This window comes from Pezoporus occidentalis, unplaced genomic scaffold (assembly GCF_034315485.1).
Source record: "Pezoporus occidentalis ecotype Australia unplaced genomic scaffold, CSIRO_AGI_Poc_V1 ctg259, whole genome shotgun sequence".
Classification (NCBI taxonomy): domain Eukaryota; kingdom Metazoa; phylum Chordata; class Aves; order Psittaciformes; family Psittacidae; genus Pezoporus; species Pezoporus occidentalis.
This window is the reverse complement of record NW_026914491.1, coordinates 566,050-583,848: the sequence shown is the minus strand read 5'-3', so window position 1 is coordinate 583,848 and position 17,799 is coordinate 566,050. Positions and strand designations below refer to the sequence as shown.

The 17,799-nt window shown below is 59.5% G+C and overlaps 2 protein-coding genes across 5 annotated transcripts; both read right to left on the bottom strand.

Annotated features, from left to right (window-relative positions):
• Positions 1-845: 845 nt before the first annotated feature.
• Positions 846-7,145, bottom strand: CDK5RAP1 (CDK5 regulatory subunit associated protein 1). 4 transcript variants are annotated; one of them, XM_062623817.1, is made up of 13 exons: positions 6,929-7,145; positions 6,326-6,429; positions 5,861-5,895; positions 5,030-5,133; positions 4,623-4,833; positions 3,706-3,826; positions 3,196-3,426; positions 2,869-2,966; positions 2,718-2,773; positions 2,481-2,611; positions 1,716-1,865; positions 1,154-1,294; positions 846-1,032 (listed from the first exon to the last, which is right to left on the bottom strand). In XM_062623817.1, the coding sequence occupies exons 1-13, from the start codon at positions 7,143-7,145 to the stop codon at positions 952-954; spliced, it is 1,680 nt and encodes a 559-aa protein (XP_062479801.1). In that variant the 3' UTR covers positions 846-951. The 4 variants fall into 4 exon arrangements, with proteins under 4 accessions (XP_062479801.1, XP_062479803.1, XP_062479804.1 ...); XM_062623819.1 differs by having other exon boundaries at positions 5,861-5,926; positions 6,929-7,017; XM_062623820.1 differs by having other exon boundaries at positions 1,716-1,862; positions 5,861-5,926; positions 6,929-7,017.
• Positions 7,146-8,008: 863 nt separating this feature from the next.
• On the bottom strand, positions 8,009-15,741 carry LOC134166292 (bactericidal permeability-increasing protein-like). Its single transcript, XM_062623822.1, has 15 exons — positions 15,584-15,741; positions 14,685-14,799; positions 14,064-14,192; positions 13,520-13,675; positions 13,054-13,117; positions 11,311-11,374; positions 11,005-11,096; positions 10,705-10,881; positions 10,536-10,595; positions 10,253-10,420; positions 9,805-9,872; positions 9,560-9,602; positions 9,181-9,244; positions 8,631-8,707; positions 8,009-8,166 (listed from the first exon to the last, which is right to left on the bottom strand). Exons 1-15 carry the CDS (start codon positions 15,696-15,698, stop codon positions 8,113-8,115), a joined length of 1,446 nt encoding a protein of 481 aa, XP_062479806.1. The 5' UTR covers positions 15,699-15,741; the 3' UTR covers positions 8,009-8,112.
• Positions 15,742-17,799: the final 2,058 nt, after the last annotated feature.

Here is a 17,799-nt window from a genome sequence, read left to right as displayed (position 1 = left end):
ATACCACAGCCCTTCAGCTCCCAACAGCAGAGTGCACAGGCACAACTGGCTTGGGGGAGGTAAAGCCCCATGGAGCTCTGGGCTCTCCCTGTTCAGGCTGGCAAAAGAAACACAAAGGAATGGGTATGAGGCCCATGTTCAGCCTTCCCAGCAGCCGGATCTGGGGAGCAAATCCTCTGGCAAGTGACACATCCCATCTGTAGCCCCTGAGAAAATCACATTCCTGCTTCCAGGCAGCACCAAAGAACTGATCCAGCCTCCAAGGTCACTGTAAGCACGTCCTAACACAGGCTCCACTGCCTTAAAATCTCAGCCCTAAGGCCAATAAAAACCAAGAGGCGAGGTAAATAGTGAGCACTGTGGCTCCTCAGGGAGCCTGTGGAGCAAGCATGGTCACCTCCCCATCAAAACCCAGCTCTCCTCCTCATCAGGCTCTTGCTCTTACAGTAATGACTGTAAAACCACTGCAGCTGGCCTCATGGAGAGCACCCTGCAGCCATGCTTCCCACCGGGAAGAGCTGCCTGTGGGGAGGAAGTCAGAGCAGGGAAAGGTGCGTGTCAGCCCTTCTGAGGGCCACGGATCAGGCTGCACAGGGATGTGAGCTGAAAGCAGTGCCGCAGGGCACTCCTCCGCCTGGGCTGCAGGAGAGGAGGTGACCAAAGCCAGAGGCCAGCCCTGCAAGGGCAGGCAAAGCCCCAGCACACGTGAAAATACAGCATTACAAGGTACGTGGGTTGGGCAGCTCCCACACAGCTGCCAGCCCTTTCACCTGCAAACGTGCACAGATCAATGAAGGGCAGATTGTTGCCAAACCAGAAATATATGTATTATTATTTCCCACATATTCCGATATACACACAGGGCCCCAATTCTACCCCATCTCCTGACCAAACTTCCTCCTTTCCTCCTGCAGAAACGCGCTGCTTCCACCCAGCAGCAGCAGGGACAGCTCAGTGACACGCTGCAGAGCGCGAGAGGGTTGTGCGGCGGAGTGGAACCCCCCTCAGGGTCTGGGAGCTGGCGGAGGTCACCTGAAAGGAACGCCAAAAGGAACAGAGTGAGGAGGATCTGTGCTAATTTTAGGCTCCCCTGGCATCAGCGGCCCTGGAGAACAGCAAGGAAAAGAGGGACCAAGCACTGCAGTCAGGTCACCTTCACCAGCACGTAGTCCCCTGGCTGGGCCCTGGCCAGAGCCTGGCACCCGGCAGCATCCTCCACCTCGGCATCGGGGAAGATCACCTTGATGTTGCCATCGTTCCTGCCACACAGCTCCAAGGCAGAGCGCTTGCTGGGCTGAAAGGAGGACAGGGAACATTACCTGCCTGGCAGCAGCTCTGATTCACTGCTGGGCTTTACTGCCTCAGGAATTAATTGAGCACTATTGCCAGCATTAAAATCCCCACTGCACACTGGTAAGCTTGCCATGTTAGCAGGTCCTCTGGCCGAGCTGCTGTGCTGACGCCCCCACACCAAAGCCAGTGTTTCAAAGCCTGCCCTAATTCAGTACTTGGCCAGAGACATGTCTCTAACCTATCCCACCCCCTGTGCTCAGCTCAGGGCTCTAGAAAAGACAGGCTGTGTGAAGCTTAAGTGTGAAGACACAGTCATGGAGTCCTAGGATTGTGTGGGGAAAGTGAGAAGGGAGGGCAGAAGTGATGATTGCTGTGTACAGCCTAAGAGGGGGGGAAGAGGACTCCGTTCCAGGCACACTCACCCCCTCCACCAGCACCAGCTGACACTGCCCCACCATGGCCTCGTTGGCCCTTGCAGCCTCCTCCCGAAACACAGTGATGAGCTCCTGCAGCCGCCGCTGCTTTACCTCTGCGGGCACGTCGTCCTGCAGGCGGTGAAACGCCCGGGTCTTCTGTGAAGAGACACAGCAAGACTGGCCTCAGTAACCAGAGACCACAGCCTGGTCTGCCCCAGCCAGCTCGGCTGCTCCTCCAGCAACAACTCCACACATGAGTTTGCATTTACAACCTCAAGGAATGTTTTCAGGTGCTAAGCAGCAACATCTCAGTTCCTTGTTCTTTCTGCAGCACCTTTTTGGTGCACTGAGCATCAGTGGCTGTGTGGAGCAGTTCTGCAGCTCCTATGAGATGTCTGTTGCCTGTTTGTCCACAAGGACAGACAACAAATTCTGCCTCTTCTAGTCCCATGTGATGAAAGCCGACGTATATTCCTTACATTTCTCAACCTCCTGTCCTCTATCCCATCAGCACCACACTTTGGAGAGGATTCTAATGGAGACCTGTCAACTACCCACTCTTCCCACAGAAATTCCTTCTGAAAATTCACTTCTCTCCAGACTCAATTGACAGAGCCTCTGTCCCTGGGCTCCAGCCCAGCTCCATCAGCACAAGTTCCTGAGAAATAACACACCCACAGCCAGGTCTCTGCAGGACAATGTGTTGTGGGAAACGACTCAGGAGCTGATGCCCAGAGGTAACAAGCCTGCTCCATCACGTCCTGCACTCACCTCTCTCATGCTGTAGGCAAACAGGAAGCCCACGTTGTAGCGGACGTCCTGCAGCAAAGACACAGTCTGCTGGTGATCTTCTTCTGTCTCTCCACAGAAGCCGGCGATGAAATCGCTGCTTAAGCTCACCCCTGGAACAGAGACACAGCTTTACACCTCCTCAAAGAGGAGAGGAAGGATCTGCTTGAGAAAAGACTAAGCTGTGCTCAGCTCAGGCCAGCCAAAGGGAACACTTGCCTGGAATGGAGTCACGCACGTGGTGTACAAGCTCCAAATATGCTTCTCTTGTGTATCTGCAATGAAGAACACATGGATTTGCTCATCAGAAACCCATGACTGGTGAGGAGAAACCAGCAGCCAGGATCAGGGGGCAGGGCACAGGACTCACCCCCGTCGCATGGCCTCCAGGACTCGTGTGCTTCCGCTCTGGGCTGGGAGGTGAAGCTGTTTGCAGATGTTGTGTCGCTCCTGGATAAGCTGCAGGACCTGCAACGAGCAACAAGGAGCCAACATCGCAGAGAGCTCAACTCTACCAGGATGCCAATGGGTAAAGCCAGCAAACTGCAAGCCTGACAGCTTTAGCACAGACATTCCCCCTCCCAGGAGCTGCTGTTCCCGTTCTGGGGTTCAGCATTCCCTTTGGGAAGGAAGCACAGCCCGCACGTAGCGGCTCAGAGCCTGCCCACGGCAGTCCAGGTGTTCATTTCACACTTGCCTCATCAGGGAAGTCCTTGGGGTGTGGGGAGGTGAAACGGATCCTCATTTCTGGATCAATCCTGGACACCTGGTCCAGGAGATGTGCGAAGCGCAAACCGCCTGGCTTGGCTCTGTAGACTGTGCTAAAGCCACGGCTGAGGCCTGGGGCTGCCGCCGACTGAAACTGCACCTCAGACATGTCTCGGAAGCTGTTGACGTTCTGACCCAGGAGGGTCACTTCTTTCACCCCCTACAACAACAAACGGAGAGAAACCACCATAACCCCATCAGGATGCAGGCAGCCACGGCTCTATTCTTACTTCCAGGAGCAGCCTCCAAAGGAAGCCCTCCCTTCCCTGCCTGGCTCAGAGCATTACAAGGGGAATCAAAAAGCCACTGGTGGAGCCCTATGGTAACCTCATCTCTGCAGGTAAAGGCGGTGCATTCAAAGGTACCACTGGAAACACCTGCACTGAGAACCAGCCCTCCTCGCATGGCTTGGGACAGGAGGGGGGAGGCTCTGCCGCACCTGATCCGAGAGCATCCTCACTTCCTGCAGGATGGACGCAATGGGGCGGCTCCTTTCCCGGCCACGGGTGAAGGGCACGATGCAGTAACTGCACATGTTGTCACAGCCCCGCATGATCGATCTGCCAAGAGCAAGCACAGGTCATTCCACCATCGCTCTGGAAGAGTCATCCCCAGTGCATCCACTCCTGCTTCATCAACCACTGCCTTTACCGATGCCCTCAGCGTGCAGCACACGCAGCCCCAGCTCTGAACACAGCTCTCACATGCTGCTCCAGCCAGCTCTGGCTTCTGCTCACCCCCAGCCAACACCTCCTCATTCTTCATGCATGTTTCCAAGAAACTTGGAAATTGCTGAAGCACAGACTTGCACCACAGCCTGGCAGGGATGAGAGATCCTTCTGCATCCTGTGCCTACAGAGGGTGATACCGTCCCTGTCTCTTTGGCCACACAGTAGAATCTCATCACAAGTTTAGGAGTCTTATTATCAAAACTAAACAAATGGAAATGAAGCCAACAAGTTACAGCTCATGGAGGGTTAGAAGAATTAAATAGGAGAATGTGTGACAGGACGTGGCAGAAGGGAGGAGGAGAGGCGCAGGCTTCAGAAAGGTACAGACAGCAGTGGGACAGGAATCACTCAGTGCAGTGCCAGGCTTAGACAACCAGCACTCTCCAAGGAGAGCATGAGCAGCCCACAGCCAGGCAGAGCACAGGCAGCCTCTCCAGGGCTCAGTCACACAGTGAAGCAGCAGCAAACACTCACTCTGGTAGGCTCATGCTTCTGGGCTGCTGGGAGCAAGTGCAGCCAGGCATTACATCTCCTGGGTAGCTGCTGCCACTGACGTGTCTGTTCTGCACAGCAGCATTTCCAAACCAGAGCCACAGAAACATGCACAGGAAAAAGAGGTACTTACACAAACGCTGTCGTGCCACCTGCACTAGTCTGGACAGGCAGAATGTCTGCATAGGTCTCATCTAGTGACAGCAGGACATTGGCAGCTTGTTGGCCAGACTCTGCCACGGCCAGCAGCCGGGGGAGGTCACGGTATGCATCAGGGCCTGCCACAATGTCCACCAGCTTCTCTCTGTGCAGAATCTCCTCCTTTAGCCTCTCAGCCATGCATCCTGCCATCAAAGGAGAAAGGTCCTCGTGAGGAAGTGCCCACCCTCCATCACACTCCTGCACCCCCTTGCTGGCTATTTCCACCCCGCAGCAAAGGCTTGGTGCGGCCAGAGGGGAGGAGGAAACACAGCACAAGGGGCAGTGGCACCACGAGGGGCCAGGGCACACAGCGTGTGCTGCCCACTGCTGCACAGGTACCCAGGATCCCGATGCGCAGGGGGGAGCCAGCCTGCTGCTGCCGCCAGGCCTTCAGCGCGCTGAGGTGCCGCAGGCGGTTCCAGATGGCCTGCTCTGCCTTCTCCCTGGAGCCAGGAAAACAGCCGTTACTCCAACAGCCCCCCGGCCTGAAGCAGCCCCAGTGCTTTGAGAGAACTGAGCTCAAGCCAGGGAACCATCCACCACATGGAAGCGTCTGTGCTGTGTGCACTATGTCTCGACTCTTATCTACCATGGTTTGTCTCACTCGGCAGCACCTGCGCTGCAGAAACAGCTCAGGGACTAAGCTCTTGTGGAGAAAAAGCCTGGCTGAGGCAGGCGACACGAGCCAGGCTGCAGGCGACAGCGAGCACGCTGCAGGCGACAGCGAGCACGCTGCAGGCGACAGCGAGCCAGGCTGCATCGTCTGCATTCAGAAAAGACAAGCAAAGCTCCCTAGAATTCATACCCCGAATTGCCCCTAAATGGTTCCCCTGTTTCTGAGGGGGGACCCAGTGCCAGAGGCGGTCACTTGCAGAGAAGACAGAACAGCATTTAAAAATAATGATCAGCATCATCAAGGCACCAAACTGTGCAGGTCTGCACCTGCCCCCAGCCTGTTCACAGGGCTCACAACACTGAAGAACTTCTTCCCACTACACAGGAAAGTAATTCATGGCACAGTTCACGTTACACATCCCAGCATCCCTCAGCTACCCAGGTAGTTTCCCATCTGCATCCTCCTCCTCTCGCACAACACATTCATTAACTTGGTTTTGAAATGGCAGCTCCTCAAACACTGTCCCAAAGCAGCAGTGACAGAAGCTTCCTTACCTGATGGAGCAGGTGACCAGGAGAATCACGTCTGCCTGGATTGAAGGACAAAAGAGGGAGAAGAATCTGTAACAGCCAGGCGCTGCTACCCCCTGCAGGGTAACCCGAGGGGGCAGATGAGAAAAATCACTTAAAGCAGTGGAAAGGATCTGCCCAAGTGTGTGGTGGTTTCAACAAAAAAGGTGCAAGAAACTACCAGGAGACCAGCAGAGTATTCCACTACATGAGAGAAGCTGACTCAAAGACGAGTCAGGAGCATCCCACTGTGCCCAATCGCTCTCCAACAGAGCGAGCCCAGCAGTTGAAAGGAAAAAGCCAGCCCACAGCTTTCCAGCACACTTATTAGACGCTTCCTTCTCTCCAAAGAACTTCAGCTACAAAGATCCCAGCACTCCCCAGGGCTCTGCTCCAGACAAGGGCTGGGACTCGCAGGCATGGCAGCAGCGCGCTGCCAACGGGCCTCACCTCATCCAGCTGCTTTGTCCGGGTGTAACCGCTCTTCTGCAGGATGGCCCAGGCGATCTCGGTGTCATTGACGTTCATCTGGCAGCCGTACGTCTCCAGGTACACTGCAACACAGGCGCTGGGATGCAGGAGCCTGTTCCCGCCACCTTCCCTAGAGGAAGGCACCTGCAGCCCCACCACCGGGCGGCACCACCTTCGCCTGCAGCCCGCACCGCAAGGGTAAACCAGGCACAAAGATGAGCCTGGGAAACGCGAGTGCCTCAGAGCACGGCACTGCCACAGGCCAGCTCCGGGCTGCAGTCTGCAGAGCAGCGGGGGCTGCCTCACTGCTGGGACAGCACATGAAGGCACGAGCAGCCCTTCCCGAAGCGTCACAGCCGGAGGCGCTGCCCAGCCCCGCACAGAGGTGCCGGAGCAGCCGGGTCCCCAGCGCAGCTTCACAGCGGGGAGCCGCCAACGAGCCGGGCTCGTCCAACCCCTCCAGGGCCCCGCTCCCCCGCACACGGACTCCGCGCCCCGGGCCCCACCGCAGCCCCAGCGGCGGGCAGCGCAAACGGCCACGGCCCCGCAGCGGGGGAGCGGCGGCACCGCAGCCCCACGGACCTCTCCCGCTGCCGGGTGCAGGGCCCGGCTCCAGCGGCGGCTCCGGCGGCCGCTCCCCCTTGGCGGCTCCCCTCAGGAAGTGCCGCAGGTCCGGCCCCGAGGGCAGCGTGGCCCCGCGCCGCTGTCCCGGCCCGCAGCGCTCCCGCCGGGCAGCCCCGCGCCGGGCAGCGGCCCCGGCCGAGCGGAGGAGCCCCGCGGCCCGGCCCCAGAACAGCATGGCGCGCCGGGCGCGGCGGAGCCTTTAGCGGGACGGACCGGTCGCGGCCCCGCCATAAGCGGTCCCACCCCCATCCCTGGCCCCGGCGCTGCGTTCCGCGCTGCTGCGGTTCCGCCCCGCCGCGGAAACGTGAAGTAACAGTGAAAATACCGTTGTTAATAACGGTGTTTGTTAATGACGGTGTTTGTTAATAACGGTGTTTGTTAATAACGGTGTTTGTTAATAACGGTGTTAATGACGGTGTGTTAATAACGATGTTTGTTAATAAAGGTGTGTGTTAATACCGTTGTTAATAACGGTGCTCGTTAATAAGGGTGTTAATAACGGTATTTGTTGTTAACGGTGTTAATGACGGTGTGTGTTAATATCGTTGTTAATAACGGTGTTAATGGTGGTGTATGTTAGTATGGTTGTTAATATCGTTGTTAATGACGGTGTGTGTTAATATCGCTGTTAATGACGGTGTTAATATCGCTGTTAATATCGTTGTTAATGACGGTGTTAATGACGGTGTGTGTTAATATCGCTGTTAATATCGTTGTTAATGACGGTGTTAATGACGGTGTGTGTTAATATCGCTGTTAATATCGTTGTTAATGACGGTGTGTGTTAATATCGCTGTTAATATCGTTGTTAATGACGGTGTGTGTTAATAGCGTTGTTAATAACGGTGTTTGTTAATGACGTTGTTAATGACGGTGCTTTAGGGCTTCACCATGGCCGCGGGGCTGCAAACAGCCGGTACGAGCTCCGACAGACACCGCTCCGGCACAGCCGCCTTTATTGCCGCCCGGGGGGGACCGGGGGCGGGATGGGACCGGGGACCCGGCGAGGGGATCGGGATTCGGGCCCGGGTGTGCTGCCCGGTCCAGGACATGAGCTGATGTCTTCAGCGCCAGCAGCAGAGCGCGGGAGGAGGGAAGGGGTGAAGGGAACAGGGCTGGTGCTCGAGGTCCTTCTTGCGGCTCTATCTCCGTCCCCGGGGCTGGTACTGGACGTCTGCTCCGAGCAGCAGGAAATTCTGGGAGGGAAAGAATAAAACCACGAGGCTGTGACAGGCCCTGGCACCTGTGTTCCCCAGCACACCCCCATCGCGGCAGGGAGCGTGGTTCTGATAGCCCGCAGCTTAATTCTAGCCCTGGAAGGGCGCTGGAGACGTTTCACAGCCATGCCTTGCAATAGGGCCACTCAGCACCCCCATCGTGGCACCGCCCTGGGGCTCCCCCAGGGCCCCCACAACAGGGGCTTTGCCCCAGGACCCGGCAGGGCTCCTTCCACCACGTCTGGCAGGCGCTGCCTGACCCACCGCAGGCAGATGTGTGCAGTGGGTGCTCACACGCAGCACCCCAGCTGCACGGGGCTGTGTGCTCTAAGTGTAATGGGCAACGCAGACCCTGGGTTTAAGAACAGGAGAATGATGCATGGTTCCTGCTGCCCACCATGGGGGGGGGGCGGTTCTGCACCCCGAGTGCTCCCCTCACTCACCTGGTGAAACCCCACGAGGATGTTGGAGAGCTGTATCCTGTCTGGCAGCGGCAGAGGGAAGCCCTGCGCTAACCTCTCTGCAAAACACAACACACGCGGCCATGCTGGGATGGCAATGGGAGCAAGAGGGAGCAGGGGCTGTGCAAAGCGGGCACCTGCCTCCCCCTAACCCTTCCTTCACCCATGTGCCCAGGGCAGGCAGAGGAAATTCCTCCCAAGCTCCACGTCCCGGCTGGGGGACATTGGGCCACTGCTGTGCCTGAGCCCCAGCCCGGCTCTGGCCTGAGTTGCTGGGGAGTCACGAGAAGCAGCGAGCGGGGCAGAGGGGCTGGAAGGCATTAGGATGTGCATCCTGCTCATGTCCTCCATTGCATTCACTGCTGGGTGCACATCACAGCACCAAGAGGCTCGCGACCCCTCTGCCCGCAGGCACTTGTGGGCTTCACCCATGGATCAGGCTTGGCAATGGGGATTTAACTGAGGAGCTGGACCTGCTTGGATGGAGCAACGTGCCTGGCTGCAGCACCCCAGCCCCGCAGCAGGTTCTCACCGTTAAGACGTGGGAGCAGGATGCTGGAAGCCAGGACGTTCATGATGGACTGCAGCATTCGTACCTGGGGAGCGGGAAGAGGGGAAGGAGAAGAGCTTTAGGCTGTGGGAGAGCAGGAGATGGCACAGGAGGGTAATCAGAGAAAGGAAAGGAGATGAGGAGCTGCAGTGGGCACATGCTTTGCCAGAGACCAGGAGATTTGGCCATGCTGGCAGGGTAGGAAGTGTAGGGGTGAGGGAGGCAACAGCATCTGGCTCTGCACCCTGGGTGCACCCCAGCTCCTAGTGTTGGGGGGCAGAGGGGAATGAGCCCTCTCCTTGCCCCCCAGCAGGCTCTCGCCTCCATGCTGCGGCTCTGCTCATGGTCAGGGATGGTTTACCTGGAAAGTGCCCACATCCGAATGCTTCAGAGAGAGCTTCAACCTGCACAGGGACAGCAGTGGTGCTGTGGCAGTGTCCCAGTGGAGGGGGCACTTCCCACCCATTCATTGCACATGGATCCTGCTCCCTCCAGCCCCAACCCATCCCCTCCACACCAGGTCCACATTCTGGGATCTCCCCACCTCACCTCTGTCCCCAGAGCCCAGAGGCACCCCCAGCCCCCCCGGCTGCTCCCCCTCCGTACCTGCCCACCTTCAGGCTCCCAACGATGTGGCCAGATTTCACGTCGATGACAGCGGACACGTTGCCTGTCTGGGAGAGAGCAGAGCTCTGGCAGTGCTCCCCCCGCACCAGGCACCCAGCCATGGCTCTGAGCAGCCAAAAGGCAGCAGGACGCTGCCCATCCAGGGTGCCTTTCCCACAGCATTAAGCCTGGCTTGTGCCAGCTCGGGTGTCTTCTGCTGGGGACATCCCCACTACACCAGGACCGGGCTGGTGCCAGGCAGCCCCCGGCACCTCCCCAGCAGGAGCTCGCAGCAGTGGCTCAGCGCTGCTGAGCGCAGCCGGGGGATGCTGCACAGCCCAAATCTTTGTCCCACTGAGATGCAGGGCAGGGCTCATGGGCACACAGCAGCACCTAAAGCTGTGGATGCACCCTGAGCTGCCCCAGCAGGGCCGCAGTCACAACTCACCAGGCTGAGGAGGAAGAGGGGAGCCAGGGTGGAGTTGGGAAGGATGGTGTAAGCCTGGATATCCACAACAGGCTTGAGGGAGAGCCCATCCGGTCCGATGGTCAGGAATGGGGCGGAAGGGGCGGACAGCCTGACCTTCATTTCCATGTGTGGGTACATCTCCTCCAGCTGCAGAGGGGCAGGGAGAGGGCAGGGACAGCAGCTCAAAGCCCCATCCCTGGGGGAGAGCACTTTGCATGGAGCAAAACACAGGAGCTGCGGGGAGGCAGGGCCGGGCACTCACCTGGGGAATGAAGGCTGAGAAGGTGGAGGTGTTCAAGTGGAACTCAACGCCCTTTGGGATCTGTGCCAGGAGAACAGTCACGCCAGGGCAATGCGGCACAGCCGAGCCCATGGCGAGCTCAGCGCCCATGGCCCCGGCAGGGCCAGCCCCGTCCCCCTGCGCTGCTCACCACGGAGTTGGTGATCTCAAAGACCAGCGCCCCGGCTGCGTGGTAGGCGAAGCTGGCTGTGTTGAAGAAGTAGCTGGAGGCTCCAAAGTAAACCATGCGGTCGTGGTCCGGGGGCAAGGCCAGCGGCAGCGGAGGGAAGGGGACGGCGGAGCGGTGAGCCAGGGAGAAGAATTCACCCTGGTGAAGCAGAGAGCAGGGGGTGGTGGGACTGGCGCTGGCAAAGAGCACCTGCAGCAGGTGCCTAAACCTGGTCCCCACCGCCTGTGGGAAGGCATTGGCTCTCCCAGGGCAGCCTCTCACCTTCAGGTCCACGTCCAGGGACTGCGCAGTAGCAGTTGGGGGTGCCACCAAGGAGTAATCGATCCCAGCCACGGCATCAAGCTGGGCTGTGACTGTAAAACAACAGCTTCATGTGTGCTTGCTTCTATTCAGAAGCAAAACCTCCCGTTTCCCTCCTGGCAGTTTCTGAGCCGCTGCTGCACCGAGGGATGCTCTGGGTGCCCCGGGTACGGCAGCTGCGTCCCCACCAGTGACGCAGGTAAAGCACAGTCCCCATGGCCGGGGCATGCCGTGAGCCGCCCCCCGAGCCCCGTGCAGCCCCGGTACCTGGCAGGGTCTGGGCGTAAGGCTGGAGCTCGCTGCGCACAGACTTGGCCACGCTCTCACAGACCTGCGGGAGGGAGAGGGCGAAGCTGGGCAGGGGCAGGGAGCGCAGCCCAGGCTGTGCCCAGGCAGAGCCGCAGCCCAGGGCTGGCTTCATCCTTGCAAGAGCTCATTAAATAAAGGGCACTCGGAGGTGGTTGTCTCTGTTCAGCAGGCAGCACCTTAACGCAGCGGCCATGACGCAGGCAGGGTTTGTGCCTGCAAACAGCTGCTTGCAGCAAGCTCCCCACGCACAGCCCAGCTCCATGGGGCCCTCAAAAGGAAGCTCCCTCGTGCCCTCACACTCTTCCTATGGCCCATGCTGGAATGGGCTGTGCTGAGCAGCCAAAGAGCTGATCCCCCGCAGGGGCACTGATAGCACTGACAAAGCAGAGCTGCCCTGAGCTCCTACAGCCAGGACAGAGAGCAGATCCCTCTGCTGCTCTCATCCATGGCTGAAGCCTTGGCGTTGCAGCAGGATTTAACTGCGGGCTAAACACTAGCCCAGGAAATTCACTGCAGGAGATAATCTGCACAAGGTCTCTTCCAGCGCTTCCACATAACGGCACAAACAGCCATCGTCTGCCTCACCGGGCATCCAGCCTGCAGCAGCAGAGGGATGCGGAGCTCCAGAGGAGCAGTGACCCCACTGACAGCAGTGCAGCCACTGGTTGTGCAGCACCGGGGAGGAAGAGGAGGGACAGAGCCCTGAGCATGGCATTACTGACATATTGCTGCTCTGCCCAGTGCCCAGACGATATTCCTCTGTCTGTGCTGGAAACACCCATTGCTGCCTGGGAGCACAGAGCTCCTTTGGAGACCCGAAGCCCTCCTTCCATGAGGCAAAACAGCAGAAAGGGCCTTCAAGCTCTGGCTTGGCTCCTTTTGCCAGCCCATCTGCTGCTACAGCTCCCAGAGGCCTTGGGAATGCCAATGCATGGCATTGGGAATAGCGCCCGGGCAGGATGGGGTCTGTTGTGGGAGTGGGATTTGCCTGCTCTCCAACTGCTTCCTTCCTGAGCAAGGGTCGCATCCAGGGAGGCTGTAACTCTGCCAGTCGGCCTTGTAGTAATTACAGCTAACAGCTTGGGCCTTGTCTTGCTGCAGGACTCCTGCATGTAGGTTCCTGCACTGGTTCTGGGGCCTCCCCACTAAAACAAGATGGGAAGTGCCAAGTCCAGAATGAGAGATCCCCCCCCCGTGCTCCCCAAAGCAGAGCGCAGGCGTTTAAAGGACAGCTCTGACCAGGTTTCCTCTGCTGCACCGGGCTTGGCCAAGGCATAAGATCCAATTAACTGACCACATGGAAAGGAAAGTCTTTGTTCATTAGGAGCCAATTACTCCGGCTTTGGCAGCAGCTGCAGGTTTTGGATCCAGCCCCAGGCACACGATGCTGCGGGGGCTGCAGTTACAATCATAGCAGGCTTTGGGTTGGAAAGAACCTTAAGATCACCCAGTTCCAACCCCCTGCCACGGGCAGGGACGCCTCACAACCGTATTGCCCAAGGCCCTGTCCAACCTGGCCTTGGACACTGCCAGGGATGACGTTAGCAGTGCCCATTCCTCTGGTTCTCACCAGATGGGTAGCATGCCTGTGGACTCTGGCTCCAGTCACATCCCTGCATGTGCTCTGGTCCCTCATCAGCTACAAGCAGAGGCTAAAGACGACCTGAAAACCCGGAGCTCTGCCCTCCTTCCCTCACCTACCTTGCTTTCCAGGATCTTCCGGAACCTGGACTCAATAGCTTTATGGAACAGGTTGTAAAGCCACCTGCAGAGAAAAGCAGAGAGGAGTCCTGCTTTATGCAGCTCAGAGGCTGCTGCAGTACTTGCCCGGGAAACAGGAACACTAATGATGCAGGACACTGGGAAGCATCATTCCCACAGCAAGCTGGCATCTGGCTTTGCCTCAGGGTTTATATTTGCAAACACACTTGCTTGCAACCCCCTGCACACACGTCCAGTGACTGCCTTAAATCCCCCCTAAACATGCAGGGTAAATTCAGGCCGGTTTTCAGCTCGTGCAGCTGCACGCTTGGATGAGGACAGTGCAAGAGGCCAGAGCGGGCTGGTGCGGGCAGCCTGCAGGGCAGCCCCCAAGGCACGCAGCTATTCCAGCATCCTGCTCCTGACACCAGGGCCCGGCAGCCACGTTCCCGCAGCGGTCACGTACCCAAACTTGCCCGAGAAGTGCACGCGGATGCTGGAGATGCGGGTGCTGCAGGCGGAGGTGTCGATGGTGGGCTTCCCGGAGGCCTCACTGCCCAGCCTCAGGTGGATTTTGATGTAGACGTTCTCCACCCTCAGGTCAAAGGAGCCGTGGTCCCGGCTGCAGGGACAGGACGAGAAAGGGACGGTTCTCCATGCCTGTGCCTGGCCAAGTGGCAGCAACCTTTCCCCACCCCCTGTCCCTGCAGGCGCTCAGGAAGGTGCCCCCGGTGCAGGCAGGTAGGAGGGACCGTCCCTCACACCCCAGGTGCCACAAGAGGGGAGATGGCTTCACGTTGTCTCCCCAGGCACTTGGCAAGCAGGATAACCACTGCGGGCAGCTCTGGGGGCTCCTGCCATTGGAGGGGCCTGGCTCCTGTCAGGAACACAGCGGCTGCAGGACAGACTCTGGAGAGAGCAAAGCCAGAGCTGCCAAAACAGCAGGAGAAAGGAGAGGAGAAGGAACCTGTCCAGAGGCAGGGCAGGGAGCGGAGGAGCCAGGCACGCACATGAAGTGCATCTTCACCCGCCAGTTCCCGTCCAGCTCGGCGAAGGCATTGGAGATGGAGACCTGGAGGCCCACGCCGGGGACCAGCGAGACCCGTGAGTAGGGCAGGTGGAAGCCACGCAGGGACAGCCTAAACAGAAACCAGCGACAGGCACAAGTCACGTCAGAGCGGGGCTCATGCCCGGGCACACGGCAGCATCCCAGCTCCCATCCTGCCAGCACAGCGATGCCTGGCAGGGGTGCACAGCACAGCGTGATGGTGCCCTTAGAAACATGGTCCCTGCAGCCACCCAAACCAGCTCAAAACAGGAGCTGAGGGGTGCAATGGGGCAGTGAAGGGCTTGGATCTCCGCAGGGACCAAACTCCTGCTCCCATGGGCAAAGCCACCTCCACCCACCGGGCTTCAAAATCCACCCTTCATCCTCATTCCCCTTTCCCCCTTGCACAAGGGGTGAAGCAGGAGAGTCACTGCCTGCCCAGAGGACAGGGCCAGCACCTCAGAGAGCTGTGGAGGGGACAGGATGCTCCTCATAGCTGCGAGGTTCCCCATCCTCTTCCTCCCTCCTGCCCCTCACAGAGGCTGGGGTGCCGTTTGCTGCTCCACGCACTGGCAGAACTCACCTGGAGACCTCGTACTGCACCTTCCCCACGTGCCAGACGCGGAAGTCACCCGAGATGTCCGGCAGCTTCAGCTGGGCCAGCTCCTTCTCCAGGACTGCGATCCCATGCTGATGGGCTGCAGGGGCAGAGGGAGAGCATCATCCCCACCACACACTTCCCATGGGAGCGGGTAGGACGCACAGCAAAGGGTTAAAGGAAACATGCAGGCGATGCCCTGGCTGCTTTCCACCTCCCAGGCTACCTTTAAAGCTTATCTGGGTGCACTGAGCCCTGTGAGCACATGGGCAGTGCTGCTGAAGCGCCAGAGGAAGGTAGTGGCCAGGCACTGGAAGGGGAGAGAGGTCCCAGTCCTCGCTGGGTGCGGGGTGAGGTGTGCAGGGGCACCATGCTGCTCCACGCCCGGCACGGGCAAGCAAAGCTGGATGGAGCACACGTCCCAGGGAGCAGCACAGCACGAGCAGGAGCCGCATCCCTGCATCCGCCTGGGAAGGGGAGTCACGTCCCTGCTCCCGCACAGCTGGGATTGCTGCCGGCTAAATGAGCTGTTCCTCGTGGAGTGTATTTCAATCCATAACAGCGCTCCACTGGAGCCGGGCTCTGCCTGCCTCAGTAACACCCGCACGGGGCCCATCCATCTCTGTCAGTGCCCCCCTGCAGCTCCCACCTCCGCAGCTCTCTCCTCCAGGGCTCAGGGCTCTGCTGCCCCGGCACTTGCCATGAGAGCAGCACCCTCTGCCCTGCGCCTGTCCCAGCCGGGGGATGCACCGGTGGGAAGCAAGGAGCAATGGTGCCTTTGGCACCTCCAGCCAAGCTTCCTGCCCTGCCCCAGGACCCTGCACCCAGCTCCATGCCTCAGCCCCAGCACACCTGCAAGCAGGGAAACGAGCAGCCAAACCCACCATAGTCCAAGCCTGCCTGGGTGATCCTCACCACAAAGCCGGGGTTGGCGGCCCTGGCGAGTGCCAGGCACAAAGCCAGCGCCCCGCAAGCCACGGCCAGGCTCTGCGCTCCCATCCCGGCTGCCCCGCGGTGCCGCAGTGCCCGGCTCTCCCTGCCCGCGCTGCCTTTATACCCCTGCCAAAACGGGAACCGGGGCTGAGGGAGGCGGCGGAGCCGCTGCCACAGCCGGTGCGGGACGGCCCCGGAGCCCCACAGCTTCCTGCTTGGCCACCGCCCGGCTCCTCTGCACTGCTGGCACCCGTGCCTGTGGCACGGCACAACGTGGCACAGCATGGCATGATACGGCACGGCACGATACGGCACGGCATGGAACACCGGCAGCGTGCGCGGTGCCTCTCCTCACAGGCAGGGAAATCCGGGAGGCAAGAGCTCGGTGTCCAGCTCCCCGTGGGGTGCAGCCCTGCTGCGGGCAGGGTTTGGCTGACGCGGCTGTGTTCTCGCTGCCTGCTCTGCTCTGCCTCTGCCAAGCAAAGGCTGGGAACGGCCCCCGGGCCATCCGCCAACCCTGCTGCCTCCTCACTCCACACCACAGAGCTCGGGTCTGCCCTGGGCTCGAGCTGCTGCTGTCAGCACAGACCCACCAAAGGCTCCGGTGTAACCAGAGCAGCGCTGGGGCACAGCAAGGGCTGAAGGAAGAGAGTTATGGTTTCTCATCGCATATGGGCAGACCCTGGAGTCCCCCCACACCCAGCAAGGCTGTGAAAGGGCTGGCCATGGGGGGCAACCAAACCATGAGGGTGCCCAGCACAGGGCAGCCGTGCACAGGAGGACACATCCAGCCCACCAGGATCACATCCCAACGGCAAAACTTGCGGGGCCCTGACATGTCACAGCTCTTGGGCTGGGGATGAGGGCAGGAGCTGGGGGCAGGCAGGGGTAGGGGGGCACCCTTGGGGTCTCCAGCAGGGAGATCCAGGCTGGCTGGACCCTCACACGGGCTGTGGGATGGAGCTGAGTGAAGAAATGATTTAAGTGACTTTCATTTCCCGTTGGGGAGGTGGCGGGAGCAGGCAGAGGAAGCCCACGGCCGCTGATGCGGGCAGATCTTGTGCTGCATCCAGGGAAGTTCTGGCTGCCGGAGGAAACATCCCTGAACCAAGCGCTTGTGAAACGCAGCTATTGCTCAAGCCCTCCTGTCCGTGGCACATCTCAAAACTGTTGACATTCGGGATGAGCATTGAGGAACCAGAGCCTCTTCCATGAGGAGAAATGAAATTTTATAGGCAGCGGCACAGAGGAAGCAAAACCAGAAAGTCTCCTTCTGGGTCCGAGATTTTTAAAGTGAACCAAAAACCCCTTCAAGGAGCACAGACCCTGAGCAAATGCTCCTGTGGTTGGATAGGAGCAGCCAAAGCCACATCTAATGCTCGCTGCACAGGCTGGACATGAGAGTGCTTTGTGAGCAGAGAGCTGAGCATGAGCTGGGCTGGGGGCTGCTGAGCTGTGTGTGCAGGAAAGGACCATCAGGTGGGAGCGAGGGCAGGGAGCTACAGGATGCTCCTCTCGTGTGCCACTGGCTGTCCCCTGCCCCGGCTGCAGGCCAGGACCCGCTCTGCTGTCCCCATCCCCAGGTCAGGGCTCGCTCCAGCCCCACACGCTCCTTGGCATGTGCGGGCAGTTCCTGATGCTGTCCACAGCTCTTTCCGCATCTCTGGTGTGATGCAATGGCCCAAACCACGCTGCACCCTGTGCTGGGGCTCTGCCCCATTGCCAGTGCAGGTCCCCTGAGCTCACCGCCTCGAGCTCCTCACGTGAGCACCCGGCAAGGGTTGGCAATGGGTGCACCGGCCTTCGGGAAGGAAAGCAGCCACATCCGCTTCCTGCGGTGCCACAGCTGGCCTGGGAATTCCCCAGGGACCGGGCAGCGGGTGCTGGTGGCATCGCTGCGGCCTGGGGCTGGCAAACACCGCAGGGGAAAACCTGGGGCCTGGGCAAGGAAAGTGAGAGTGACCGGGCTGGGGGGGGGACACCCTGGAAAAGAGAAGTCCACAGCGAGAGATAAAACCTCCCCTGCCCCATTGCTAGCCAGGACGAGCTCAGTGCCAGGCACAGAACCGGGCCCTGCCCTGTGGTCTGTTCTGGGGCTGTCCCCACACCGCGGGGACTGCCCCCAGAGCTCGGTGGGGTCCCGTCAGCACCGGGATCGCTGCCAGCC

What these genes read in the sequence shown, in the direction of transcription:
- CDK5RAP1 (XM_062623817.1), bottom strand. Translation starts at nt 7,145, where the DNA reads ATGCTGTTCTGGGGCCGGGCCGCGGGGCTCCTCCGCTCGGCCGGGGCC. An exon ending in CGTGCGTGACTCCATTCCAG is followed by an intron (nt 2,612 to 2,717) that starts GCAAGTGTTCCC and finishes TCTCTGTTCCAG; the next exon opens with GGGTGAGCTTAAGCAGCGAT. An exon ending in TTGCCTACAGCATGAGAGAG is followed by an intron (nt 1,866 to 2,480) that starts GTGAGTGCAGGA and finishes GTCTCTTCACAG; the next exon opens with AAGACCCGGGCGTTTCACCG.
- LOC134166292 (XM_062623822.1), bottom strand. Translation starts at nt 15,698, where the DNA reads ATGGGAGCGCAGAGCCTGGCCGTGGCTTGCGGGGCGCTGGCTTTGTGC. An exon ending in CGGATGTGGGCACTTTCCAG is followed by an intron (nt 9,245 to 9,559) that starts GTAAACCATCCC and finishes CCCGCTCCCCAG; the next exon opens with GTACGAATGCTGCAGTCCAT. An exon ending in CCTGCTCCCACGTCTTAACG is followed by an intron (nt 8,708 to 9,180) that starts GTGAGAACCTGC and finishes TGTGTTTTGCAG; the next exon opens with AGAGGTTAGCGCAGGGCTTC.